General features: G+C 39.7%; 1 protein-coding gene across 1 annotated transcript in view; it reads right to left on the reverse strand.

Annotated features, from left to right (window-relative positions):
- Positions 1–25,210, reverse strand: part of LOC139442371 (AN1-type zinc finger protein 3 homolog) — a 36,108-nt gene that overhangs the window by 7,858 nt on the left and 3,040 nt on the right. The window contains exons 2-4 of the mRNA XM_071223172.1: positions 13,104–13,144; positions 2,375–2,744; positions 785–921 (exon numbers count right to left, since the gene is read on the reverse strand). Of these exons, the coding sequence (XP_071079273.1) occupies positions 785–921; positions 2,375–2,744; positions 13,104–13,144 (548 nt within the window). The remainder of the gene's footprint in view (positions 1–784; positions 922–2,374; positions 2,745–13,103; positions 13,145–25,210) is intronic.

The raw sequence follows: 25,210 nt of genomic DNA on the forward strand, positions 1-25,210 counted from the left end.
CACACTCAATATTGAGTTAAATGATGGCGGCCTGTAAATGTCTGGACTAGACAAGTAATTCATGCCAAGACCAACGATCCAAGTCATCGAGGTAAAATGCCAGTCTATCAATCACCCATTTCATAAAGTCACTTCTTAAGACAAAGACCGCCTCTGTGGTCTAGTGGTAAAGTGACCACATGGAGAGCATAAGCCAAGCTGTGTCGATCACCCAGCTGCGTCATACCAAAAGACGTTAAAAGATGGTACTTGTTGTTACCCTGTCAGGCCCTCGGCATTAAAGGGCTAAAACAAGGACTGGTCGGCTCGGAGTCAGTCTACTGTGTCTGAGTGTATGTTATGTTAAACTGCGGCATGGTGTCTCAGTGAGCTAGCACTATAAGCTCGGCATTAGTCCAGACTAGTACAAGCAGCCACGTTTCTATTTCCATTTACAAAAAATTAATCCTTATTCTTAAAAAATGTGATCCCATATAGCACACAGTTACTTCCCTTTACATGCACTGCTTTACAGCACAACTTGTGTTATGGTCATGGCGGCAATACGAGTTTGTATGCTTGTTTATGTAGGAAGGCCCTTTCCCAGGCTGATGGATCATAACTGTTTATTTGGTTACAAGCTAGTCTGAACAAGCCAAAAAAAACAACAGAACTATAAAAAACAAAAACAAAAAAAAACACCTGCCTGCACCGCACTAAATTTTGAAAAGTCATTGCCTGAGAACCAATTCTTTTAGTTTTTAAGCCTAACACAAAAAGAATAAAACTTTAAAATGTGCATTACCGCATCTACATCTCCCAATAGCTCTCTGTGCCAGCTCCAGCTTGCAGCTACACTTGTAACACCTCTTCTTATTTTTCTGGACCATGTTTGGCTTTTTGGGCGATGACTCTGAATCATCTGATAAAACACTGTTATCTCTGCAAAATATAAGTTACATATTATATCATTCACAAAACATAAAATTCAGCAACAAATATCTAGGAGCATCATAAACAGCCACTTATATATGCATGTCAATGACCCTTTTCTGTTATGCTATATCGCATCTGGAATGCAAGCTATCAAAGATATGGACATTGTAGGTCAACCTCATAAATCAGTTAGGTAACTGTCGTTTTGAGTACATGTTCAACTAGGGTATGCAATGAAAAAAAGATAAGAACATATTGGGTTTGGCTATAAAGATATTTAAAAATAATGCCAAATTTCAAATTTCTTTCAAGGGTTATCACACTGTTGTCCCAAATACATTTATGACTATGTTGCTAATTAAATATAACAGAATACTGATATATATATTGTTGCAATGTATATAATACACATAATCTCTGTATTGTTTTACTCCTGGGTTAAAGTGCAACAGTCAAATCAAGGACTAAAATTCACAAGGATATACCAGTATGTTACATCCTATCCAGAGGCTAACTATCAACCAGTTTCCTGCAAAATTGATAAACAAATGGCCAGAAATTTGTTATCCAAAATGGCTGCCCTGGCAGCCATATTGCATTTTGTGTCCTGAAATACAAACAACAATGATGCATGATGACACACTACAAACAGATCATGACTGAAAATAAACTTAAAACAGCAATCATAACGGTGTCGCTATACGCCTATCTAAAGTAGATGCACATTGCAATATATGAGTCATGAGTGAGTGAGTGGGTTGGGTTTAACGCCGGTTTTAACAGTATTCCAGTTATATCACGGCGTGTCAGGAGGAGGTAAGCCTGAAGTGATGCAGGTCTCAAGACGTTTACCACTTTGGTGAAACCTACGAGCACGAGTATGATGCTGACAAACCTAGAAACATAATCGAGGCCAACCGGGATTCGAACCCACAATCATAGGTTTCTGGTGTGCCCAAGGGACACAACTCTGCACAGTGAATCGTGGTGCCTTAGATGACTGGGCCAACTGTGCTCCCATATGAGTCAAGATTCAATATGTACAGAGATTCCCAACTTCAGCTGTTTTTGCTTGAAATTCTTCACGTGGCCCAGCTGTCAATAGGTTGATGCTAATAACCAGTTCATGTTTAAATTGCAAGACAGGATAAGTTTGGACTCGTTCTGACCATGCTAATGGCATAATGCAATCAATTTTAGTTTTTTGTTTCATTATAGAAAGGCTAGTTCAATGAAATATTTTGAAATATTACATTTTGAAAACCGATGATGAATCAATACATGAATGTATATTATTGGGTAATGGTATCATGTATCACAGGTGTAAAGTACACATTGACAGATGTGAATATGTGATACATCAATACATTGGTGAATCATGACACCCAATCAATGTATCATCTATTGACATCATTTCAGGTAAAATACTCCAGAAGGATATCAAATGCTATTTCTGTACCTTTTAGTACCCCTATTGGCTTCCAGTGATACATCAGAGCTGGACTGACTGGAACTGGACTCCTGTCCTTCCTGAGCGGTATGTTTTGCCTCACATTTCTGTGGGGACGTGCACTCTGACGGTGACTTTTTGTCTGAGGAAAGTTCACACTGTGCCGTACAACTACCAGTTGAGTCACTATGCTTGTCACACACATTTCCTTTGAAATTTGACAAGTCTTTTGGATTCTCTCCATTTGGTATTTGAAGCTCTTCTGATTTAGAGTTCTTTTTTGATAGGTTCTCTGGATTTGTCCGTGAGGAGTGGGGAGTGGAATCCATTGTGCTTCGTAAAGCAGAGCTTGGTTGGGGAACACTTGGCTTTCTCAAATCTGAAAGATGAAATTGTTTCCGTTAAAGTTCAAAATTTCCATGCATGTCACCAATCAAGACAAAGTCTAGGGTTGTTATCATGAACATCAAGCAGTCACCATGGTCACCATAATGCATACTAGGGCTGTAACGGGTAACTCAGGTACTCGGGTCGGATGGGTACTGAGTAGGACCGGGGTACCCATAGGACTACCCGGACCCGTGGTTAGTTACGTCATATATTGTTTAATGACAAAAAGTATCTAAAACTTTATTTTTTAACTACAAGTCACTAATGTTCGCATTTGCTCCTGACTACTACGCCCATTCCTTCTGACGTTTATATGTTTGAATAAAAATAAAACGTCAGTCAACCTTAGCGTATACACCAGATCGTTTCATACGTGTATCGAAACACATTTTACCAGAGCTACTGACAAATTTTTCCCAATCTGACAGTTTGTACCTACCTCTTGAGACCTACAGCGGGTAGGGTCGGGTAATAGGGAATGGGTACCCTGGGTAGTAAATTTGGACTCGTCCAAGCTGTAGTGCATACCATTGTTATATTACCCATAGGCAAAGGTTATTGGTGCAGTCATTCTAGGTTATTCTAACTGAGCATCATCCTCTCTGCTTCGTACTGATGGGATGTTTCATGGTAATTGCTGCATCATTCTCATAGTTTCGCTGTCATATCAACACATTGTCGCAAATAATTAAATAATGTCATTTGTATGACACATCGTTCCAACAGATTGCCTGAGATGATGTCTCGACTTGCATTATGTATAGGAAAACCTTGTCGCAACTTGGAATTCAGGATTATTAGTCCCTTATGACAATGATGAAAGTTCATGGCCAAGGCTCGCGAAATTAATATATGTGGGACAAAGAATCTGCAATTCCTTGTATATTTCAGATTATTTTCTACATGTTACATCCAGGATATACATGTCATGAGTAATATGTTGGTTTGTTGGTTTGTTTGTTGTTTTACGGCGCACTCAGCAATATTCCAGCTATATGATGGCCTGTAAATAATTGAGTCTGGACCAGACCATCCAGTGATCCATATCATGAGCATCGATCACCGTAATTGGGATTGATGACATGCTTCAAACCAAATCAGCGAGCCTGACCACCCGATCCCTTTAATCGCCTCTTACGACAAGCATAGTTGCCTTTTATGGCAAGCATGGGTTGCTGAAGACCTATTCTACCCCGGATCTTCACTGGTCGAGTAATATGTCAATATATAATGTCAATATATAATATCAATATATAAACACAATAGACAGACGGTAACTTGCATAACCAAGAGTATATATCCAAAACAGATTTGCCACATCATGTTTTGCATCAATACATCATTTATCTTATAAAACATCTCAAATAGTTGCAATTCATTTAAAGTCACCAAGATGAAGATATCTGCATTCAAGACTGAACTAATTGCAAAGAGAAATTGCTGAAACTATTTCTCAAAAGTCTGACTACAGTAACAGTAACCAAACATCTAGCAACAAACACTGGCATGTTTAACACTTCCTCTCCAGACTCAACTCACAGTTTACCTGGTCTCCTGAGAGTTATGGACCAATATTCATTCACACACACCTAGAAAATGTTCATTAACCAAACATGGCCGCATTTACCTAACAAACACGAATCACACAGGGCTGTGTATAGTCAGCTGTGATGAAAACATTCTAATCGACATTTGAATATCAGTCAGTCCTTAGCCATGTTAACAATTCTGGTTGTACGATAAATGAGTGATAAGTGAGTTGGGTTGGGTTTAACGTTGCTTTTAACGTCATTCCAAACATATCGCAGCATGTCAGCTTAATGTGGGAGGAAAGCCCGAAGTGATGCAGGTCTACGTTTACCACTTTGGTGAAACCCAAGAGCGTGGGTATGGTGCTGACAAACCTAGAAACATAATCGGGGCAAACCGGGATTCGAACCCACAATCATAGGTTTCTGGCATGCCCAAGGGACGCAACTCTGCACAGCAAATCGCAGTGCCTTAGACGACTGGGCCACCCGTGCTCCCTGGTTGTACGATTAAATTGAAGTTTTCTTCACTTCCAATTCGTAACATACATACCACTCAAAAGAAGTAAAGAACATGTTTCCTACTATAGTTAATCTGTCATGCATTTAACTATAGTAAATGAAAGAATCAGTGTTCTTTAATTTCTTTTGAGTAGTATAGAGAGGCTGGGTGAGTCACCTAGGACTAGGTAATAGCTGTAATAAAACAATGAAACAACTTTGAATATCAGTCCCAGCCTTCATATGGAATACCTACCTACTGAAGAGCATAACCAGACACCAGTGGTTGTGGGATTAAAGCAAGGCTGCTCTCCCCTTCCAGTACAACGTCTGCCTTTCTATTGATCACAGTCACTGCTGGCAGGCTAAGGCAGTGTTGACAGAGGCCTTAATAAACTGTCAAGATACTGCACACCTTTCAAGCCGCATACAAAATCAGGAAAGGGGTGGGGGAGGAAGTCGTGTGTGTCAGATTGGAAAGGGGGTAACAGGTTGTTCAAACACTCCTAGACTCTCAGGATACAGTTGCCCAGCAAACCAACACAGGTATATACAGTCATAGAAGTGGACCCCATGGGAACAGTTCCCATGCATCATGATAGATTGTCAGATACATTGTTGCGGTGGTCACTGTTTGCTGAAGTCATTATAACACTGTCCATGCCTCAGTCAGTAAATGACATTGGGTTCAGGAGGTGGGACACTCACGTGAGGCTGGATGGCCACAATCAATGGTAAGTGATCTGGTGGTGAGCTGAAGGAATAGAGCAGGAAGATTGATCCATGTGGCTGGATCCTGTCTACAGCTGCTCACCTCCATGCCATCTTCCTACAGCCGAGTAATGTTTCATGATTCACTTATCACACATAGATTAATAAGGCCTTTGTTTTTACTTGGTTTGCACATTTTTTCTCTCAAAAACACATGTCAGTTGTCGAAAAAAGATTGCAAAACAATTTTTGGTCACTAACTAGTATAGTTGCTGTGGTATAAACAAATTAACTACACAACCAGTTTTAGTACCATCATTGGCATTAAATTCCAGAACAGTAAGCATGGTGACAATTATTACACATGTACCCTCTTTTAATACCATTTACGTTAAAAGTATCATTTCTGTTAATATAATAGTGAGGTGAGGTGAAATGGGGTTTAATGTCGCGTCCAAGATTATTGCACTTATATAGCAACGTGCATGCACGTGTATGTTTGTGTGTGTGGCTGTGTGTGTGTGTGTGGCTGCTTGTACTAGTCCGGACTGATGCCGATTTATAGTGCTAGCACACTGAGATCCCATGCCGCAGTTTAACATGAATACCCCACTCAGACACAGTATACCAACTCCGAGCCGACCAGTCTTTGTTTTACCCCCGTAATGCCGAGCGCCAGATAGGGTAACAACAAGTACCATCTTTTAACTGTACCGTCTTTTGGTATGACGCGGATGGGGATCAAACCCCGGACCTTCCGCTCTCCAGGCGGACGCTCTACCATTAGACCACAGAGGTGGTCTAATAATATAACAGTGACACTATCATGAATCATGATTCTTCAGTGAAATATATTCACAGATTTTATGTGTATAAAACAATATTTTAATCCATAATTATCAAATTTAGGGTCTGCAGATCTGTAACCAAGTAAGCATATTATAAAAAACACCAACGACTGGTCCTACCAATTGGTTTTTATGTTTTATAACTGAATATACCACAAAACTATCACTTTTTGGGACAAATACCTCTTAATTACTTTCAGTAAAACAATTCACCTAATTCAAACATTATGGAATGTCTTAAACAAAAAAACTCTACACTAAACCATTGACCTCGTGGAACCGTAACAAAATATGTGTTTCCAAAATGTATTATTCAAAGTGTGGAATCGTATACTGGTCTCACTTCACCAGCAGCGATAGATGTATGGTAATACCTTAACTTGATGCAGTTGCGTTTCATTATAATGCAGATATGATTGTTCTGGACAAACACCAACATCTGTCCATATATCAATCATTTCCTGTGTCAACAACAGAAGGAATCGGCAGGCTGTAGAGTTGAGCTGGATTTGACGACTTGAATACATAAAACATGTACAAGGAAATATAAAAATTTAGCTGTGGTCACACTAAATTTATAATTAGCACATCATCAAAATCTGAAAAAATGTTGGGTGGGATGTATATTGTTTTTAATTAATACCTATTCAACATAATATGGGCCCAGGGCGCTTTCAAAATTAGAAATAGGGTGGTCTTATTAGAATATTATTTTGATGAAAAACAACAGAGTTGGAAAATCGTAAATTTCGTGGTTTATGCTGACAGCCTGAAATGTTTATATACGACAGATATATTATTCCAGAATTTAATTTCCCATAATTAAGAATGCATATAACACACATATTATATACGAATAAATAAGTCTTGTGTACATTGATCAATTGGAAGGGGTGCTAATTGGGATTGTTCACTAGCCAATATATTAGTAAATATATAGCCTTGGGCGCTTATTTGAGCGGGGCACTTATTACGTTATTACGTTATTACTTATTACGGTTTCATATTTCTCTAACCTGTTCAAGGAATCTGCGGACATGAACTGTTGATGGGTGTGATGTTAAGTTTGAATGATTCATAGGACTATGCATATGGTGTATTTCATAACACAATGTCTGTAGGTTCTTTAGGGAATATTATGTGAGGTGGGGTGTTTTGCAGTGAGTTAGGCTCTGACAATTGAGTGAGTGAGTGAGTATGGTTTTACGCAGCCTTTGGCAATATTCCAGAAATATCATGGCGGGGGGCACCAGAAATGGGTTTATTGAGATGGAAGTGAAAATTAATGTGACTTTCTGAAATAGTGGCTATATGCAGTGCATGTACAAAAAGGGAATGCTGAATACCTTGGGAATTGTCACCTTTGATACACAGGTTTGATATAGACTGGTGACATATAAGAGTGCCCACGTAACCACAGATCAACAGAAGCTTCAAACTTACACACGTCACTCTCGTTATTTGAACATCACTGGCCTCCTAGAATATCCTTAAACTTTGAGGATTTCTGTGACGGATTTGACAAGCTCATGGTAATGTCCTGTGTTCATGGTGTTAAAGTGAAAAACATCAAAACTCAATGAAGGCACATATTCCTCCCCCACCTCAGCACAGCTGTATGTTTTAGAAAAAAACGTGCAAACGATATTCCACAAACTACTGTATTCAATATGCATCTATTCTGACCCCGATGAGACCCAACAGTAGCCCCATGTTTTGTATACCAATGAGCTAACCTTGGACCTGCACATGCTCTCACCAAGGGGATAGTTCTGTTGTCCCCTAAATCACCAACTGTTCATGTAAAAATATGTTAATACCAAGCTAAACAACAGGTATATGTATCCTATCCATGAATCTAAGAGGCCCTATATCATCCAGGTAGTGGAATACTGCAGCTGATGAATAAGCTTAATACGGATGATGATGATGGTCAGATGTACTTCCTGGCAGGCAATATGCCGCAACACACGCCATGAACTTCCTGCCTGACACTGGTGGCAATATCTAGGCAACAGATGTATCTGTATCGTACAACTGCACTTTCCACCTGGCCTAGTGACCACAGCAACATCAGGTGCGAGCATCTGGAACCTTTCACCACAGTAATGCAACAGCCACACATTTTCAGTAGATGTTATGTGGCAGCCAGTTACTCCAAACACAGGCTTCAGGCTGGTGGGAAAAGTGACCCTGTTGAAACAAGGACGTACCTCACCTGGGTGTATCTGTTTTTAAGTGGGGGCAAGGGTGGCCCAGTCGTCTAAGGCGTTGCAATTTGCTGTGCAGAGTTGCGTCCCTTGGGCACCCCAGAAACCTATGATTGTGGGTTCGAATCCTGGTTTCTAGGTTTGTCAGCACCATACCCATGCTCTTGGGTTTCACCGAAGTGGTAAACGTCTAAGACCGGCATCACTTCGGGCTTTCCCCCCACATTAAGCTGACACGCCGTGATATAACTGGAATACTGTTAAAAGCGGCGTTAAACCCGACTCACTCACTGTTTTTAAGTAAAAGGGACTCACAGTAATAATTCCACGGCATGAACATGGTTGTCCCAGGCTGGCAAGCTCCTTTCCCATAAATTTAACTGATACATATCACTGCACATGTTCTGAAGCAGTACCCTAAGTTAGATGGGATTTTAATGTTAGATTAAAGAAAATGAACTGCTAATCTTTTGCGTATTTCTTATCAGAATAAAAATGTCAGTATTATATTGGTTGGTTGGTTGGCTTGTTCTACGCTGCACTCAGCAACATCCCAGCTATAGGACGGTGGTCTGTAAATAATCGAGTCTGGACCAGACAATCCAGTGGTTAATATCATGAGCATCGATCCCCGCAATTGGGATACGATGACATGCATCAGCAATATGTAACCATGTTAACATGCAGTCTACAATTTTGATTCATTTTTGCCGAGAAACACGGATACACTGTACCCATGGGGAGAATCAAATCCTGGCCACTCGTATGACGAGCGCAAGTTTTGATTACCAGGCTACCCAACAACCAGAACCACCACCTGCCACATCCAGTTGGCGAGATAACACAATATACACATCTTCACTGTTCTGAAAAATGTTCCAACCTCAATTTCAATTGCTGATCATTTCACAGAACTTGACACTTTTCATAGAAACAGCTGTCCATGGACAAGCAGCTTGGAAACTGTTCATGTCAGTATTGATCACATTATTTGTCTTTAAATATGAAATATACACTAGAAATATCTTAATAAGTGGGGTTTTCCTAAAAATGACCAAGTATTACCCAGTAAGGATGATAACATGGCCTGCTGTTGACATTCATTTGTTTCTTCCAATCGTTAATTTCTAGTGCAGTTTGAGAATCATCGAACCCACATTCAGATCTCTGGTAAGCCTCCTGGATGCATCTCTTTCTAGTGAAATGTGACGCCTTAGATGTCTGGGCCACCTGTGCCCACAATGGATTAAACACCCCTTACAGATAGCAATACTGTAGTGTGTTAAGTCATCCCAAACGATTGTCTAATCCAGGCTAAATACATATTTCATTCAATGCACAATTACAATAGGTTTACACAGTAGCCAGTGGATTAGTTACATAATTTCTAATCAATAAGGACTTTGGTTCAATTCAAACATTAAATAGCTATCTAGTAATCCTTGTGATCTCCTACGCACACATAGTAATTGCATAATTACACAGATTCCCGAGAAGTCAGTAATTTACTATTTATCCTTATGATTAACAGCTGATTAAAGCATTTGACAATATTTGATGAACGATAAATCAAACATATTACCATGGTTACCAGATAACCATTTGATACTGTCGTTCCATTGTGGCGGAAACTCACAATTATCAGTGCATGTTTATGGACAGAAATTCAGCTCCAGACATTACTTATTCTACTTAATAATTATCCAATTCGTTTATTTTTTCATCATGTCATGTTAGGCACACAGAAACTCCATTAATAAAATATATACAATAAATCCCATATTAAACATGCTAAACCTTTTGATGGCTTGTTCCTGTCCAGCTGCACTGTACTGCAACTATCTAAGTAGGAAAGTGTTTATCTTGAGTCTAGAGCAACAGGCCCTGGTATTACAGGGGAGACCCCTGTCTGCAAGTTTCCCTGATCAAATTGACCCCGCTAGATGAGGAATGTGTTCCTTCGCTCCAGTATCAAATCATCAAAATGAATGCTTGCAAATTCTATGCAGCTTGCTAGAAGGAATGAGCTGGAAAGCAAGCTAGCATGGTGAGTGAATACATTTCCAGTGGCCTGACAATAAAGTGGATGTCCCCCCAAGGTGGGGACTAAATTTAGCCAGATCTTAGGGCCCTGCATGCTAGAAAGATTGAGGTTAGACTTGACAACGTGACACAGATAGCAATGCCACTGACTAAACACAATGCCAGGCAGGCAGGCAGGCAGGCAGGCAGGCAGGCTGGCCGGCCTTCCAGCTAGGCGAATGTCTGCCTCTATCTCTCTACTAAACATTAGGCTAGACTGACTCTGTAGCCTTTTAGTTGTGAGGTATGCCACCATATCAATAAACTCACTACTTCCAAAAAGTTGCTTCAAAAATCTACAAATGTTTGATAATGTTGACTTGGTAATTTTGGTTGTATTGTGTTACAGTGAGTGTTAAGTGCTGGCTTAATAATGTATAGGAGACTGTAAGCAAGTGTAGGCACTTATAGTTGTCTGTAGCCTGTCTGTGCTGCCTGCTTGACTGCACTCATCTCCCATCCTTGAGGACATACCGGCAAAGCTATGGGGACATCGCTTCTCCTATAACCCTTGATGCACCGGGGCAGTTGGATTGCTGTGTTTCCACGCAATATTTACACCGATGACCCTCTTGAAACAATGTATTGTGTATAAATGGCATCTGATGAATGACATATTGAACAACCATGCCATTCTCAGGAATTTAATTGAAGCTTAAAGTGATTTAAACCCAAATTTAGAGGTTATAAGTGCTTATAATACCATTGTTCCTAAAGGATGCGAACAATTCCGTTTTCAGTATATTAATTTTTCACAAAGAAACCCCTCAGTTTCAAGTGAAGACCACTGGAGATTTCAGGTTAGGACAGGTCCTCAGTTTGTCACAAGAGGCGACCAAATGAATCCGGTGGTCAGACTCGGTGACAATGGTTGACGAGTCACCATACATGGACAGTATGGTCATGATGTCAATCACAGGATTAAGTGGTCCACACTCAATTACAGTAAACTACTGTTATAATGAACTCAAAGGGAACACTAGTTTTAGCTTTTTATAACCGTAATTCGTTAAAAGCATATATACAGCATTTATACAGCATTTGTACAGCAAATGGACGGGATCGAAACACATTTCGTTATATCCGTCAGTTCGTTATAAGCGTGTTCGTTATAACAAAGTTTACTGTATTTACAGTCTCCCGTCATATTGCTGGAATATTAGCAGGACTATATGTACTGTATTGTCTGTTGTCTAACGCGGCACTCAGCAATATTCCAGCTATATGGTGGTCTGTAAATAATCGCGTCTGCACCAGACAATCCAGTGATTCATATAAATAGCATCAATCCATGCATTTGGGATACGATGACATGCATCAACCAAGTCAGCGAGCCTGATCGACCGATCCAGTTAGTCGCCTCTTACGACTAGCATAGTCACTGCTGAAGATCTATTCTACCCCGGATCTTCACGGGTCAGCAAACCTAAACAAGAAAACTAAAGATAACTGAAAAAGGAATGAAGAAGTAATTTTCAATAAAACTTGACTAACCACCCACTCCTATCTGCCACCAACCCATACACCCATACACCTGGAGAAATGTCCCACAAATTCCCTAAACTACCCTTTATATTCCAACTAAGAATCTGTGTTTTACATCATCAACCGCTAGCCCTGAATCTCTACATGAACAGTACTGTATTCTTTAAATATCACATTGTTTCAATGTAGAACCACAGCAGAAGGCAAATTCAGCTGTATCTTCATCAAATCTACACAACGTAAACAGCTCTATTATATCTGCATTAAAAACACAATATATCCATCTCCATTCTACCATGATAAAATTAATCGCCAGCTCTTCTGAACATAATGCAGCAGCATGATAAGACCCCACCGTTGGAAAGTTAGAAGTACCTAATTTCAAGCAATCTTTTGTCCCATTTGAAATACACTCTCTCAGTCAATTTCTATGATGTTTTCTGTTCATAACATTGCCAAATATATTGTTACAGCATTTTAAGGGGCGCACAAACGTGCGACCATTACGCATCCAAGGTTAAGATTGGATGCAGAAAAACCGAGGTTTGCACGATAGTATTCATAGTACCAGCAATTGAGCATTAAGAGCGGCTACGTCTGTGTCATTTTATCCTTCTAACAAGGGCACTGTCCACATGACCATTCCTTCATTCGAGGCTCTAATGCAATTATCAAAACAAAGGTACATTATACCATTTTAGTACTTTACAGTACCTCCTATTGCCTGCAGGGACCCTTACAATTAATTTTTGTCTCATCATTATTTCAAAATGCCTACAACGATTGAGAAAGAAGTACTTTATATTAGCTTTCATGGCGATGTAGCCATCAAATCACCTGTTTCAATCAGGGGTGGTTACTGTAATTTGAAACCTCTGATTGACCAATCAGAATCATGTATTTTCCGAAGTCACGTTAGGATATGAAACAAATCCCACTGAGCATGGTTTATCAAAAGCACACTTTCACTGATTTCACTTACCTTTATAACACTTTGAACATAAACCTGATGTGTCACTAGACCTGCAAATAGAGAGAAAAACTTAGCATATATCACATGGTCACAGAACTCACATAAATAATGACAAATAGTGCCCTCAAAAACGTGGCTCGAAGTATCCATGAGTTCTATTAAACCCACTGTCATGCACACAGGTGTGTCAAATCCCCAGCTGTGTTAAACTTACAGTCTGGTCCGATCAAACTCTTGTTATATTTTATCATTATTTTAACTTGAAAGCTTTGAACTGGACAACATTCAAACTTACCCTGATAAGTCAAACTCAAAATATAAAAAAAACACAATTTCGCACAATTTGTATCACATATAAAAACCTTTGACAAATGCTTCTGTTTATATTTCTTCTTAAATTAATGTTATTTATAAAACATTCATGATGTGGTACGCCTGCTCTCTGTTGTCAGTAATAAGGCATCTTCCCGAGGCAAAGGAGTTAACTGACTATAAAAGTCCAGTTTCCACCCTTGCCCAACTAGGCTGGTATTACGGAGTTACGTTTTGTCTGGGCTAACGAGTCTATGCATAGTCCAATCAAAATCGCGCAATGAAATTGAAATCTGGTTCGTAAACTGTCGTGCAGATTTTGATCGATTGCAGGATTTGCAAAGCATGTGCATCGCCAATTCGTTGTCAGCAGATATTTTCCAAATCCTTTCATGTTTTTAATAAAGGTGCTCACGTGATTTGATGCACTTCGCGATGTAAGACCCGTTTTATCACAATATAGATCTTGATTATCGATCAGATCGTCTTGACTGGGCGCCACCTTTTAATGTGAAGCAAACGCAAGTGATACGAGAGGTGGAATCTGATTGGTCCATAGGAGAAGCTTAGAAGGGACATAATTGGTAATAGCCACTGGGGGTGCAACGGTCGAGCCCAGTAATTCAAGCCTAGTTCGGCAAGGGTGGAAACTGGACTTTTAAAGTCAGTTCTCTCTCTTGCCTCGGGAAGATGGTAATAAGGCTGTCGAACCCTGTATCAGTTAAACTACTTCTCTATTCCCAAGGAGCTCGAGCCCACAGGGCTTGACTGTATATGAAGATAATCAAAGAAAACATACTTCTAAAAACACTGACACCTAGAACATGGTTACCACTCAAAAGGACATTTTGGCCTCCAATTCACAGTGCACACGTTCTTCAGGCTGCGAACTGTGGTTAGGCCACAAAAAATTATTACCGTATGTGTTTGTAGGAGTGGTCATCTCATTTTCTAAAAACAAATTATTATTTGTGTTCTGTGATTTTATAAGACTCAAAAGAAGATGAAATATTTAGCAACAAAAATTATCAGTTAAGTAAAAAATGTCTGAAAATTAAGAAAGAAGTGATATACTGTAAACAACAAAACAGGTCCTTTCCAAGTGACAGCTGGTTATAGAAAACAAATCTTCCTTTTAGTGTTTAGGACCAATGTCTTACCTTTTAAACCCTAAGATGTGGGCAGCTGTTTTAGATCATATATGGCAATAACTTAATAACCACTGATCAAAAATGCAACTGTAAAAATGGCCAAAACCCACCTATTGACACATTGTTGTCAAGGATTGGACTGTTTCAACAAAACCATCAGACTGTCCGGAACAGCTGATGACAGAAATTACCGATTTCACGTGTTCCATTTCAACAAGGTATTTGCCTGGTAACAAAGCACAATACAACACATGTCATGTTTGCCTGAAACCTAGCTGACAAGTGTCTCTTTGTTAGGGGAAATATGACAATCTCACCAATAGTGTTGGGAAACCAAGCCGAAGCATCCAAAATATGCTATGGCATACATGATGCATGTGCAGCCCCTGTTGACTCAAACCTCTGCCAGTCCACTTGCTCGACTTGATCGGCATAGCTGGGAGGGGGGATTTAACCAGTTCTATCACTTTACCTGTCCTGGGGACACTCAGTAATTTTTTTGGGGGGATGGGGGTGAGGGGGGGGTGAGGTGAGGTGAAATGGGGTTAAACGTCACGTCCAAGATTATTGCACTTATATAACGACATGCGTGTTCTTGTGTGTGTTTGTGTGGCTGCTTGCACTAGTCTGGACTGATGCCGATTTATCGAGCTAGTTCACTGAGATACCATGCCGCAGTTTAACATGAATACCCCACTCAGACACAGTATACTGACTCCGAGACAACCAGTCCTTGTTTTAGCCCCTTAATGCCAAGCGCCAGACAGGGTAAAGACAAGTACCATCTTTTAATGTTTTTTGGTATGACGCGGCCAGGGATTGAACCCCGGACCTGGGGACACTCTACCACTAGCCCACGGAAGCGGTCTGGGGGTGGGAGGTGTCTGAGTCATGAACATTGGTGTACCAGGCTGGTAACGCGGCATGTTTCACTTGATTTCAAAGAATTTTACTGATGTCATATCATTGCAAATATTCAGAAGCATTAAGCCCACCAGAAATGTCGATTTCAATGTTACATTGTAATAAGATAACCTCGGACACTCTGAACGTTTATTGTATTTCTTTCAAGAATAGGAACGTCAGTGAGATGTAATATGCAAATCACAATCTTGATAAGCTTAATTATTCAAATACCATATTCGCTATATGGAGCGCCCCTGACAAACTTCTAGACCAATCTGTAAGTACTCTTAAATATCCCCTACAGAGACTAAAAATGTGCATGATAGTCAATCCTTTACGGTGTTTATTATGGATTTTATTACAGAAAACAGACGTGCAGAAGGTTATATTATTGCCTTGTTCCTATTATTGAAAAAGTTTTAATTTCATTTTTCACAGCTCAGTCTCTGAAAACAGATTTAACTTCTTATGTATGCTTTAAATTTTATAAATTTCCTAGGGTGCTTATTATGGAAAATACGGTATCTACTTGTGCAATGTAAATTATTTGCATCCATTCTGTATTCAAATGCGCACAAAAACGCAATATTTTGCATCTAGTAAAACCCTGTGAGATGAATATGTGGTACATGTTGCAGTATAAAGGCAATGTCTACCCTGCACACATAAGAAGCCAAATCATGATAAATGACTATCAAGGTTGAACCAGTACATCATATAACCATCCATTAGGTTCGATGGCGTGCAGCTATTTCTTCCACCGTTTAGCAAGGGTAAATTATGGATTTGCACAAGTTGTTTTATGTTTGTGCCTTATGATTCATCAATAGGTTATTAATCCGCAGTCGCAGTTCAATGAAAGACAAAAGTCAACAAAACTTGACCAAGCTTCTAGGGCAACAGTTGATGGAAAATGATGCTGTTTTCAATGTTCATTCTATTTTGGATCATGAAGTAAGCGCAGTTTAAGTGGGGGTGGGTGTATTCAGTGCATGTGAAACAATCAATCGATCAATGAGAAATGTAAGTACTGTATATCGCCGTCTATAAAACGACACCACCTAGAAGAATCCAACCCCCCAACCCCCCACAAGCCTTCAAAATCGATGCCAATGTATATACCCTGTGTATGAAGTAAATCGGAATGAGGCAGATCACCAGTGCTTATACAATCCCTACATTTGCAATAAAAACATTGTTTGTTTTCCACAGAAAGAAATGACGATTTCAGGGAAACAAACAGATCATACTGTGTACTCTGAACATTTCTATGACAACAGAGACATGCTGATAACACAGTCTCATAATAATGAGGCCTGAAGTTAACAAAACACTTCAAAAATATGCATTGTATTGTGATGCAAATAGGATCATACATAATAAACTATTTATAATGATAAAGGAATACTTAGACAACAATATTGAGAGAATTCATATATATTATCTGATTAATACATCAATATTCAATGTATTCACAATTTGAGAATAGTCCTGAAATTCCTTATAGTTTGTCAAGCTTATAAAGGTCCAGATATTCTGACTATGGAATTCTTATTTGGAAAGATTGCATCTATGCATGAATATCGTGATAATGATGATTGAAATATAGCAATAACATTACTTTCTCCTTGCACATGTTGCATGTCTAGGCCATTCTCTGTAATAATGGGAGAGTTGGGCTTTACTCTACCAGAATGGGCTTTGAACACTGGGCCCATGAAGGGAATCTAACCGGGGCTCAGGTGGGCTGGGCAAACGCTTTACCTACTAGGCTATCACTGCCCCCATTCAGCCATTCGGTATTTTCAGATTTTTATAAGGTCTTAATGCATTACAGTATTTGATGTAATAAGTGCCCAGGGCACTCTCAAAATTAGTAATCGAGGGCTCTTATTAGAATATTATTTTGGTGAAAAAACAGAGTTGAAAGATAAATTTTGTGGTTTATGCTGACAGCCTGAAATGTTTATATACAACAGATATATTTTTCCAGAATTTAATTGCCCATAATTAAGTTTGCATATAACACACGAGTGCGTATTATACGCGAATAAATAAGTCTTGTGTACATTGATCAATCGGAAGGGGTGCTAATTGGGATTGTTCACTAGCCAATATATTAGCAAATATCGCCTTGGGCGCTTATTATTTCTTTAGTTGACACAATAATTTGAAGCATTGAGTGAGTGAGTTGGGTTTAACGCCGCTTTTAACAGTATTCCAGTTATATCGCGGCGTGTCAGCTTAATGTTGGAGGAAAGCCCGAAGTGATACAGTTCTCAGACGTTTACCACTTCAGAGAAACCCATGAGCACGGGTATGGTGCTGACAAACCTAGAAACATAATCCGGGCGAACCAGGATTCAAACTCACAATCATAGGTTTCTGGCGTGCCCAAGGGACGCAACTCTGCACAGCGAATCGCGGTGCTTTAGACGACTGGGCCACCCGTGCCCCCTGAAGCATTGAACTGACACACTAGTTGGTACATGAAGTGACAGCCAGTCCTGCTATTGAGAACACCTCATCGCTAGTCTGTGCAGCTTTTACAAGATTGGGGCATTTGAGGCTTTACTGCCCCAGAATCCCTGTAGGGGCAAACAAATGGAATGACATAATCTACTACAGCTTCCTCTAAATGAATTATTTTCAGAATAATTCACTCAATCAGAATCACAGATGATACAACCTGATCTGATTACATTTACGCCCTCTCATCCACTGATATGATATGAATAATGATGACATATTAGTTCTTTTATTAATCTTATCAAAATGGTTACCAGGGTAACGTTAACCATATTTTAACTGCAATTGGGTAAAATAAATACAATTGGTCTGCTTACTACTACTGGTAAACATATACAGTTGACACAATACATTACTACAAATCGACCCCTGAAGATTCTTGGGTAGAGTAGGCTCCTAGGCAAACCAAGCTTGCCATAAACGGCAACAATGCTTGTCGTAAAAGGCGACTATCGGGATCTTGTGGTCAGACTCACTGGTTTAGTTGACGCATGTCATCCTATCCCAAATGCGTGTATCAATGCTCATGATGTACATCTGACTCAATTATTTACAGACCGCCGTCGTATAGCTGGAATATTGCTGTGTGCGGTGTTGAACAACAAACAAAACATTACTACAAATCACTTTAAAAATGTTAAAAGCTATTTATTGATCGCCTTTTTTATTTTGTCAAATGCCACACTCAGCAATATTCCAGTTATATGACGGCAACTCCAAATAATCAAATCTGGATCCGTCAAACCACTGATTGATATTATGAGCAATGTACCACTCCATCAGGTAAGAAAACATACAACTTACATACGTACAGCTAGATAACAAGTAGCATACAGACAATTGGATGAGTGAGTGAGTTGCGTTTAACAATGCTTTTAACAGTATTACAGTTATATCACAGCCTGTCAGCTTAATGTGGGAGAAAACCCCGAAGTGATGCAGGTCTCAGATGTTTACCACTTCGGTGAAACCCACGAGCACGGGTATGGTGCTGACAGTGACAAACCGAGAAACAAATTCGGGGCCAACCGGCATTCGAACCCACAATCATAGGTTTCTGGCATGACCAAGGGACACAGGTCTGCAAAGCGAATCGCGGCACCTTAGACGAAGGGGACACCCATGCCCCTCCCCCGACAATTGGATGACGCCAAATATACTGTAAGGATAAGGATTAAAAGGTGTGACAAGCTGATTGGATCCTAATCAAAATAGTCTATTGCTTGATAAGATCTATTACCTGTTGTTGATGTTTATCTGCTGTTTTTAACAACAAATCAATCATATATAGCTCTCATCACTTTTTTGTCACTCCAGCTTGACAACAGTGTAAGAATCTACATCAAAATGTTGCTATATGGAATAAACAAGAAGTTGGTTGGTTAGTTTGTTGTTTGACGCCCACTCAGCAATATTCTAGCTACATGACAGGGGTCTGTAAATAATTGAGTCTGGACCAGACAATCTAGTGATTGATATCATGAGCATCGATCCACGCAATTGGGATCAATGACATGCATCAACCAAGTTAGACAGCCTGACCACCTGAGCCGTAAGTCGCCTCAACCGACAAGCATAGTCACCTTTTACGGCAAGCATGGGTTGCTGAAGACGAATTCTACCCCAGATCTTCATGGGTCATAAACAAGAAGTGGTTATGCATGAAGTTATATGTTTTCTTACTTACTCACTGACTTCTAGAATGCCTATTCACTCCATCAGGGTACAGTGACCACAACCAACAGAGTCAACAGCCTGACCACCATATCTTAATAGCAGCCTAGATGGCTGGCAACCTAGTCTCAGCCCAAAACCCCACAGAGGTATTGATGCTGAAACACCTTGAAAGCAATAGTGAAAGTGACAAGACGTTGCTCCTTAGACTCAAAGAGTGTTAACTTTGGTATTTCGATAGCACAGGCACTGCCTTTGGAACACCAGAGCAATATCAAGCTACATCATTGCAGTCTGGATTTAATAAGCTTTTTTCTTAGTAGGTGGCAGTCACTTGGGCTAGATAAACAAGTGCTTGATATTATGAGCACTATCCTATGCTGCTGGGGTATAATGACATGCTATCAACCAAGTTACCATGTCTGACCACCCGATCCATTTTAGTCGCCTTTAACCACAAGAAAAGGTTGGGACATTGTTCCAGTCATATCTGGAATGTCAGCTTGATGTAGAACGAAAGCTGTAAGGGATTCAGGTCTCAGACGTTTACCACTTTGGTGAAACCCACAAACATGGGTATGGTGCTGACAAACCTAGAAACATAATCGGTGCGAACCGGAATTTGAACCCATGATCAGGGGTTGAAGGCATGCCCAAGGGATGCAACTCTGTACAGCGAAATGTGACGACAGAGCTACCTCTGCCCCCTAGGGACCTTTGAAACCAGTGTGTGATTTAACATTTTAAAAAAGGATATTACAATTTACAGGGCTCCAGATAATTTTGGAGCCATTGAGACATTTACTCACATCTTAATATTCACATTGGGTATTGATAGTTTCTTTGGGTATTCAATATATTTTACTCTCTTGGGTCCAGTCAATATGGTTTTGTAAACTGATGATCGCTGTGCAGAGTTGCGTCCCTTGGGCATGCTAGAAACCTATGATTGTGGGTTCGAATCCTGGTTCGCCCCCATTATGTTTCTAGGTTTGTCGGCACCATACCCGTGCTCGTGGGTTTCACCGAAGTGGTAAACGTCTCAGACCTGCATCACTTCGGGCTTTCCTCCCACATTAAGCTGACACGCCGCGATATAACTGGAATACTGTTAAAAGCGGCGTTAAACCCAACTCACTCACACACTCACTGTAAACTGATGAGTAGGCTTTTCTGAAAATAATTCGACTTCTATGCTGTTTAACAATGTTTAAGGTAACTTCTAATTAGCATATGTCCATGCGCTGCCCCAAGTGAATCACATGTCGCATACAATAAGCGAGATGTTGCACATATGTGCATTATTCACTGCAGTAGAGTTCATGTATACTGATGCCAGCATTCAGCGTGTTAAGTCAGGAAGAAAATCTCTAAAAAGACACATCCATGTACATGAAGTAAAAAAGTTACATCAGGTAATGACGTACAGTGTTGTTTTCATACTATTGGGTTATTGAATTTCATGCATATTTGTACGCAAACAACTCTGAATTAATTGGGTTATGGTAAGTCAGTCTGTGTACCTAGAGTTCTGGGATATTACGTCACATTCAAGGATCACTACATGATCATAGTAAACAAATGGTCAGCATTGTTAACTAGAAAGGTGTATGCAAAATCGGAAACAGACACATGTTCAACATTTCCTGGGTGCCCAAAACAATTTTCAGCGACTCTAATGACAAAGTTATTTCCACTTCCAGTTTGGAACATGTTATATGTAGTTTAGCTTCAAAACAAGAAAGTCCATGCTTCTAGCTACCTTAATTAGAGTTCTACATGCACTTTCAGCTTAGCGTAATAACCTTGACCCTAAATTTGACCTAATCCTATGTGAGAAAATTTCCAGCAGAAAATACATGTTTATCATTCAATATTCTGAATGCAAAAGTTACCCAGTGCATGTACTGCCATAAGGAAACGACAGCTCTTTTGAAAGTAGCATCATCCAAAAATGGACGATATAACACGCTTAAACAAGAACTGGCTGATTGCAGAATGAAGGCTTGCTGTCATCTTAAATCAGAATCCGAGATTGAAAATATGAATAATGACTAGGCTTACAAAATTCACATCATCCTGACAAATATCAAGTTTTTGACATTTTACAACTGGCAACTTATTTTCAGAGAAGAAATCAAATGCTGTGATTAGTCAGAACATATTTAATCAGAAAGATTCAGGAACTCTCATTTCCCCTCAAAATCAGTTACGACCTTAAATAAATTAATAACGCAAATTGTTGAGATAGTGTTCGTCTTGTTGACAAATGAAGGATCAGAAATGGGGCAAATCGGATGATCTGATCCTGGCAGCTAAGGGACAACTCTGTACAGCAAGATGTGGTACCATAGACAAGAGTGAGTGAGTGAGTGAGTATGGTTTTACGCCGCTTTTAGCAATAATCCACCAATATCACGGCGGGGGACACCAGAAATGGGCTTCACACATTGTACCCATGTTGGGAATCGAACCCGGGTCTTAGGCGTGACGAGCAAACGCTTTAACAACTAGGCTGCCCGACCGCCCCACCATAGATAAGATACACCAGTGTCCCTCAGATGCTTGAACAATGAACATAATAATTATCATGGTTATGTATATTACAATACCTTGGAGTAAACAACCTCATCCCATCGGAAAACAATAAACAGTTGAGTTTTTTTAAAAAGGAACAATAGCTTTGGTAAACATGGTAAAGGTCTTGAATTTCATAACACTGATCACTGTTCTTCAACAGCTTACATACAGATTGCGTTATAAGCATGATAAGATTTCAATTCTTGTTAAACCATCAACATGATCAAGCGTATGGAAAGTATCTGCATTTCCTCATGCAATATAGTGTTCACCATTAAGCATGAAAGGGGTCCTTATCTTGACCCTAATGTTAACAGTTAAACAATCCTAAAGATTTACAGGGGATTTAGAGGGTCCCTAGATTTAGATTCAAAGGACTCCAGGAGCCCCGCCCCTTAATTTTGAACATTGGGTATTCTGATTTATCTGTACATGCAGGACATTCATTCACAAAAGAAATGAACTTGAAAATATCAGTATCAATATCAGTTATCATGAATGAGTTGGGCTTTACCATGTTTACGTTGCTTTCAGCAATAATCCAATAAGCCCTCGGCACAAGACACCAGAAATGTTTGTTTGTTTGTTGTTTAACGCCACACTCAGTGATATTCCAGCTATATGGCGGCGGTCTGTAACTAATAGCATGTGGACAGACAATCCAGTGATTGACATCATGAGCATCAATCTAGACAATTGGGATATGATGACATGCATCAACCAAGTCAGCGAATCTGACCACCCTATTCTGTTAGTCGCCTTTAACATCAAGCATAAGTTGCTGAAGACCAATTCTAACACTGATCTGCACAGGTGACACAAGAGTGAGTGAGTATGGTTTTATGCCGCTTTTAGCAATATTCCAGCAATATCACGGCAGGGGACACCAGAAATGGGCTTCACACATTGTACCGATGTCGGGAATCAAAGCCGGGTCTTCGGCGTGACGAGCCAACACTTTAACTACTAGGCTACCCGACCGCCCCTGGTGACACAAGAAAGGGCTTCCCACAATGTACCTATGTGGGGATATAAACCCAGGTTTTTGGGGAGATGAGCAAACACGTTACACACTGGGTTACTCCAATACTCTATATACTCAACATGAACACTATGGAAAATGTTTGATAGAAATCTGATTACCCGGTATCAAGCTACTGAAATGTATTCTGAAAACTATTTCCCTGTGCCAAATAAGTAATACGCTCAGGCTCTTGGCTGCCCTAGCAAGTTCGGCTGAAATCATTCTTTGTAAACACTCCCAAATCCACAATATTATCTGCAAACACAAATTAATTATGTGCATGGATCTATCATATAATGGTCATCTTCATATACACAGAGTGAGAGAGTACGGTTTAATGCTGTTTCAGTTATAAAACTACTCAACTGTATAAACACTGCCTCATACCTATATACATGCTTGTCAACCATACTCTGTACATCCCTTGCTAGATAACGTGTAGAACCTACACCTAAACGTCGCTCCTAATAGTAATAGAGAAGTTGTTCATCCATATATCTTATCTTTACTTATAAAACTCATATCACAGCACGTCAGTTTGATGTGAAAGGAAAGCCTATGATGCAGGTCTCAGACATTTCCACTTTGGTGAAACCCATGAGCAAGAACGCTAGAAACAAGCAGGCGAATCTGAGATTCAAACCCATGATCATAGGTTTCTTGCTTACCTCAGGAAGGATGCAACGATGCAGAGCAAATTGATGACTCGTCCACCTGGGTCCCAATTACACTGAGACACTTTCTCAGTTTGACTCAAGTCACTAATAAAAACGTCTAGACCTAGACTGAAAGTGGGTGCTCAGATTATGCAGCATATTTCCTCTTCAAGCAATGTTGGAAATAAAAGTCTCACTGTTATCTAGAGCCATTAACAAGATTAATATTTAAGCAATTCTATTCCACTACATAATAACAACACTCCATAAATTTAAAGCATCGAAGACAATACGAGGGAAACAAGGTAAAGGAAAGACTAAAACATTGTGATAAAGATTACAGGAAGACGGGGAAGATTGCAGTAAACGAAACAGGGCTCCAGATAAGCTGCGTATCTGCATGAAATACGCATCAGAAATGCAGAAATACGCAGTAAAATATAATCCAAGCGTATCAAATACGCAACGAACATTACAGATATGCTACAAAAATAAAATCTGTGTGTATCATCAAAATATTGTGAAGTAACCCTGCGTATTCGATTAGCAAATCAGCAACTTATTTTGAAATTATAAACGAGCATTCCGTCAACCTTGCTAAACTCCACGATGACAGTCACATCATGATCATTTGCCATCACACTTTCGTGTGGAAGTATTGTGGATTTTTTAGTCCTATAAAGCTCTCAAACCCACACGACACCAGTTTGCAGGGACTAGATGAATAGTGTTTTTAAATATTTAACTTAAATCATGTTAAATACCCACATGTGTAAAAACTAGTGGGTAACAGAAATTTGAATACGCAGATAGAATTACTGATACCCAATGATTTTAAAATGCATGGGTAAAATACCCACAACACCAAAAGCTTATCTGGAGCTCTGTGTAAGGAATGTTTATCGTATTTAGGGAAATTCATGAATCAAAGCAATATGTAACGCATGTACACTTTGTTCTTTACAGTTGAAGCAAGAGAATTTTACAAGCATCATTTTTGCTAACTAAAGTTGTAGTCGTATTATTATTGAAGGAAAACTGGAGTGAAGGGTAAACCCCCTTTTTTGAAACAAAACAAAGATATCAAGAGAGGGGTAAAATAACTCAAAGGACACTATGGTATGTTTCTGTTGACAGGACCAAGGATAAGGATGTTGATCACAGTACAAAGTTTTTTTGACTTTGCATTTAACAACACCGGTCATTCTAATCCTGTGAAGATTCAGGTTAGAATAGATCTTCAGCAACCCATGCTTGCCGTAAAAGGCAACTGCTTGTCGTAAG

This window comes from Haliotis cracherodii, unplaced genomic scaffold, assembly GCF_022045235.1.
Source record: "Haliotis cracherodii isolate W230 unplaced genomic scaffold, xgHalCrac1.p SCAF_5, whole genome shotgun sequence".
NCBI lineage: Eukaryota > Metazoa > Mollusca > Gastropoda > Lepetellida > Haliotidae > Haliotis > Haliotis cracherodii.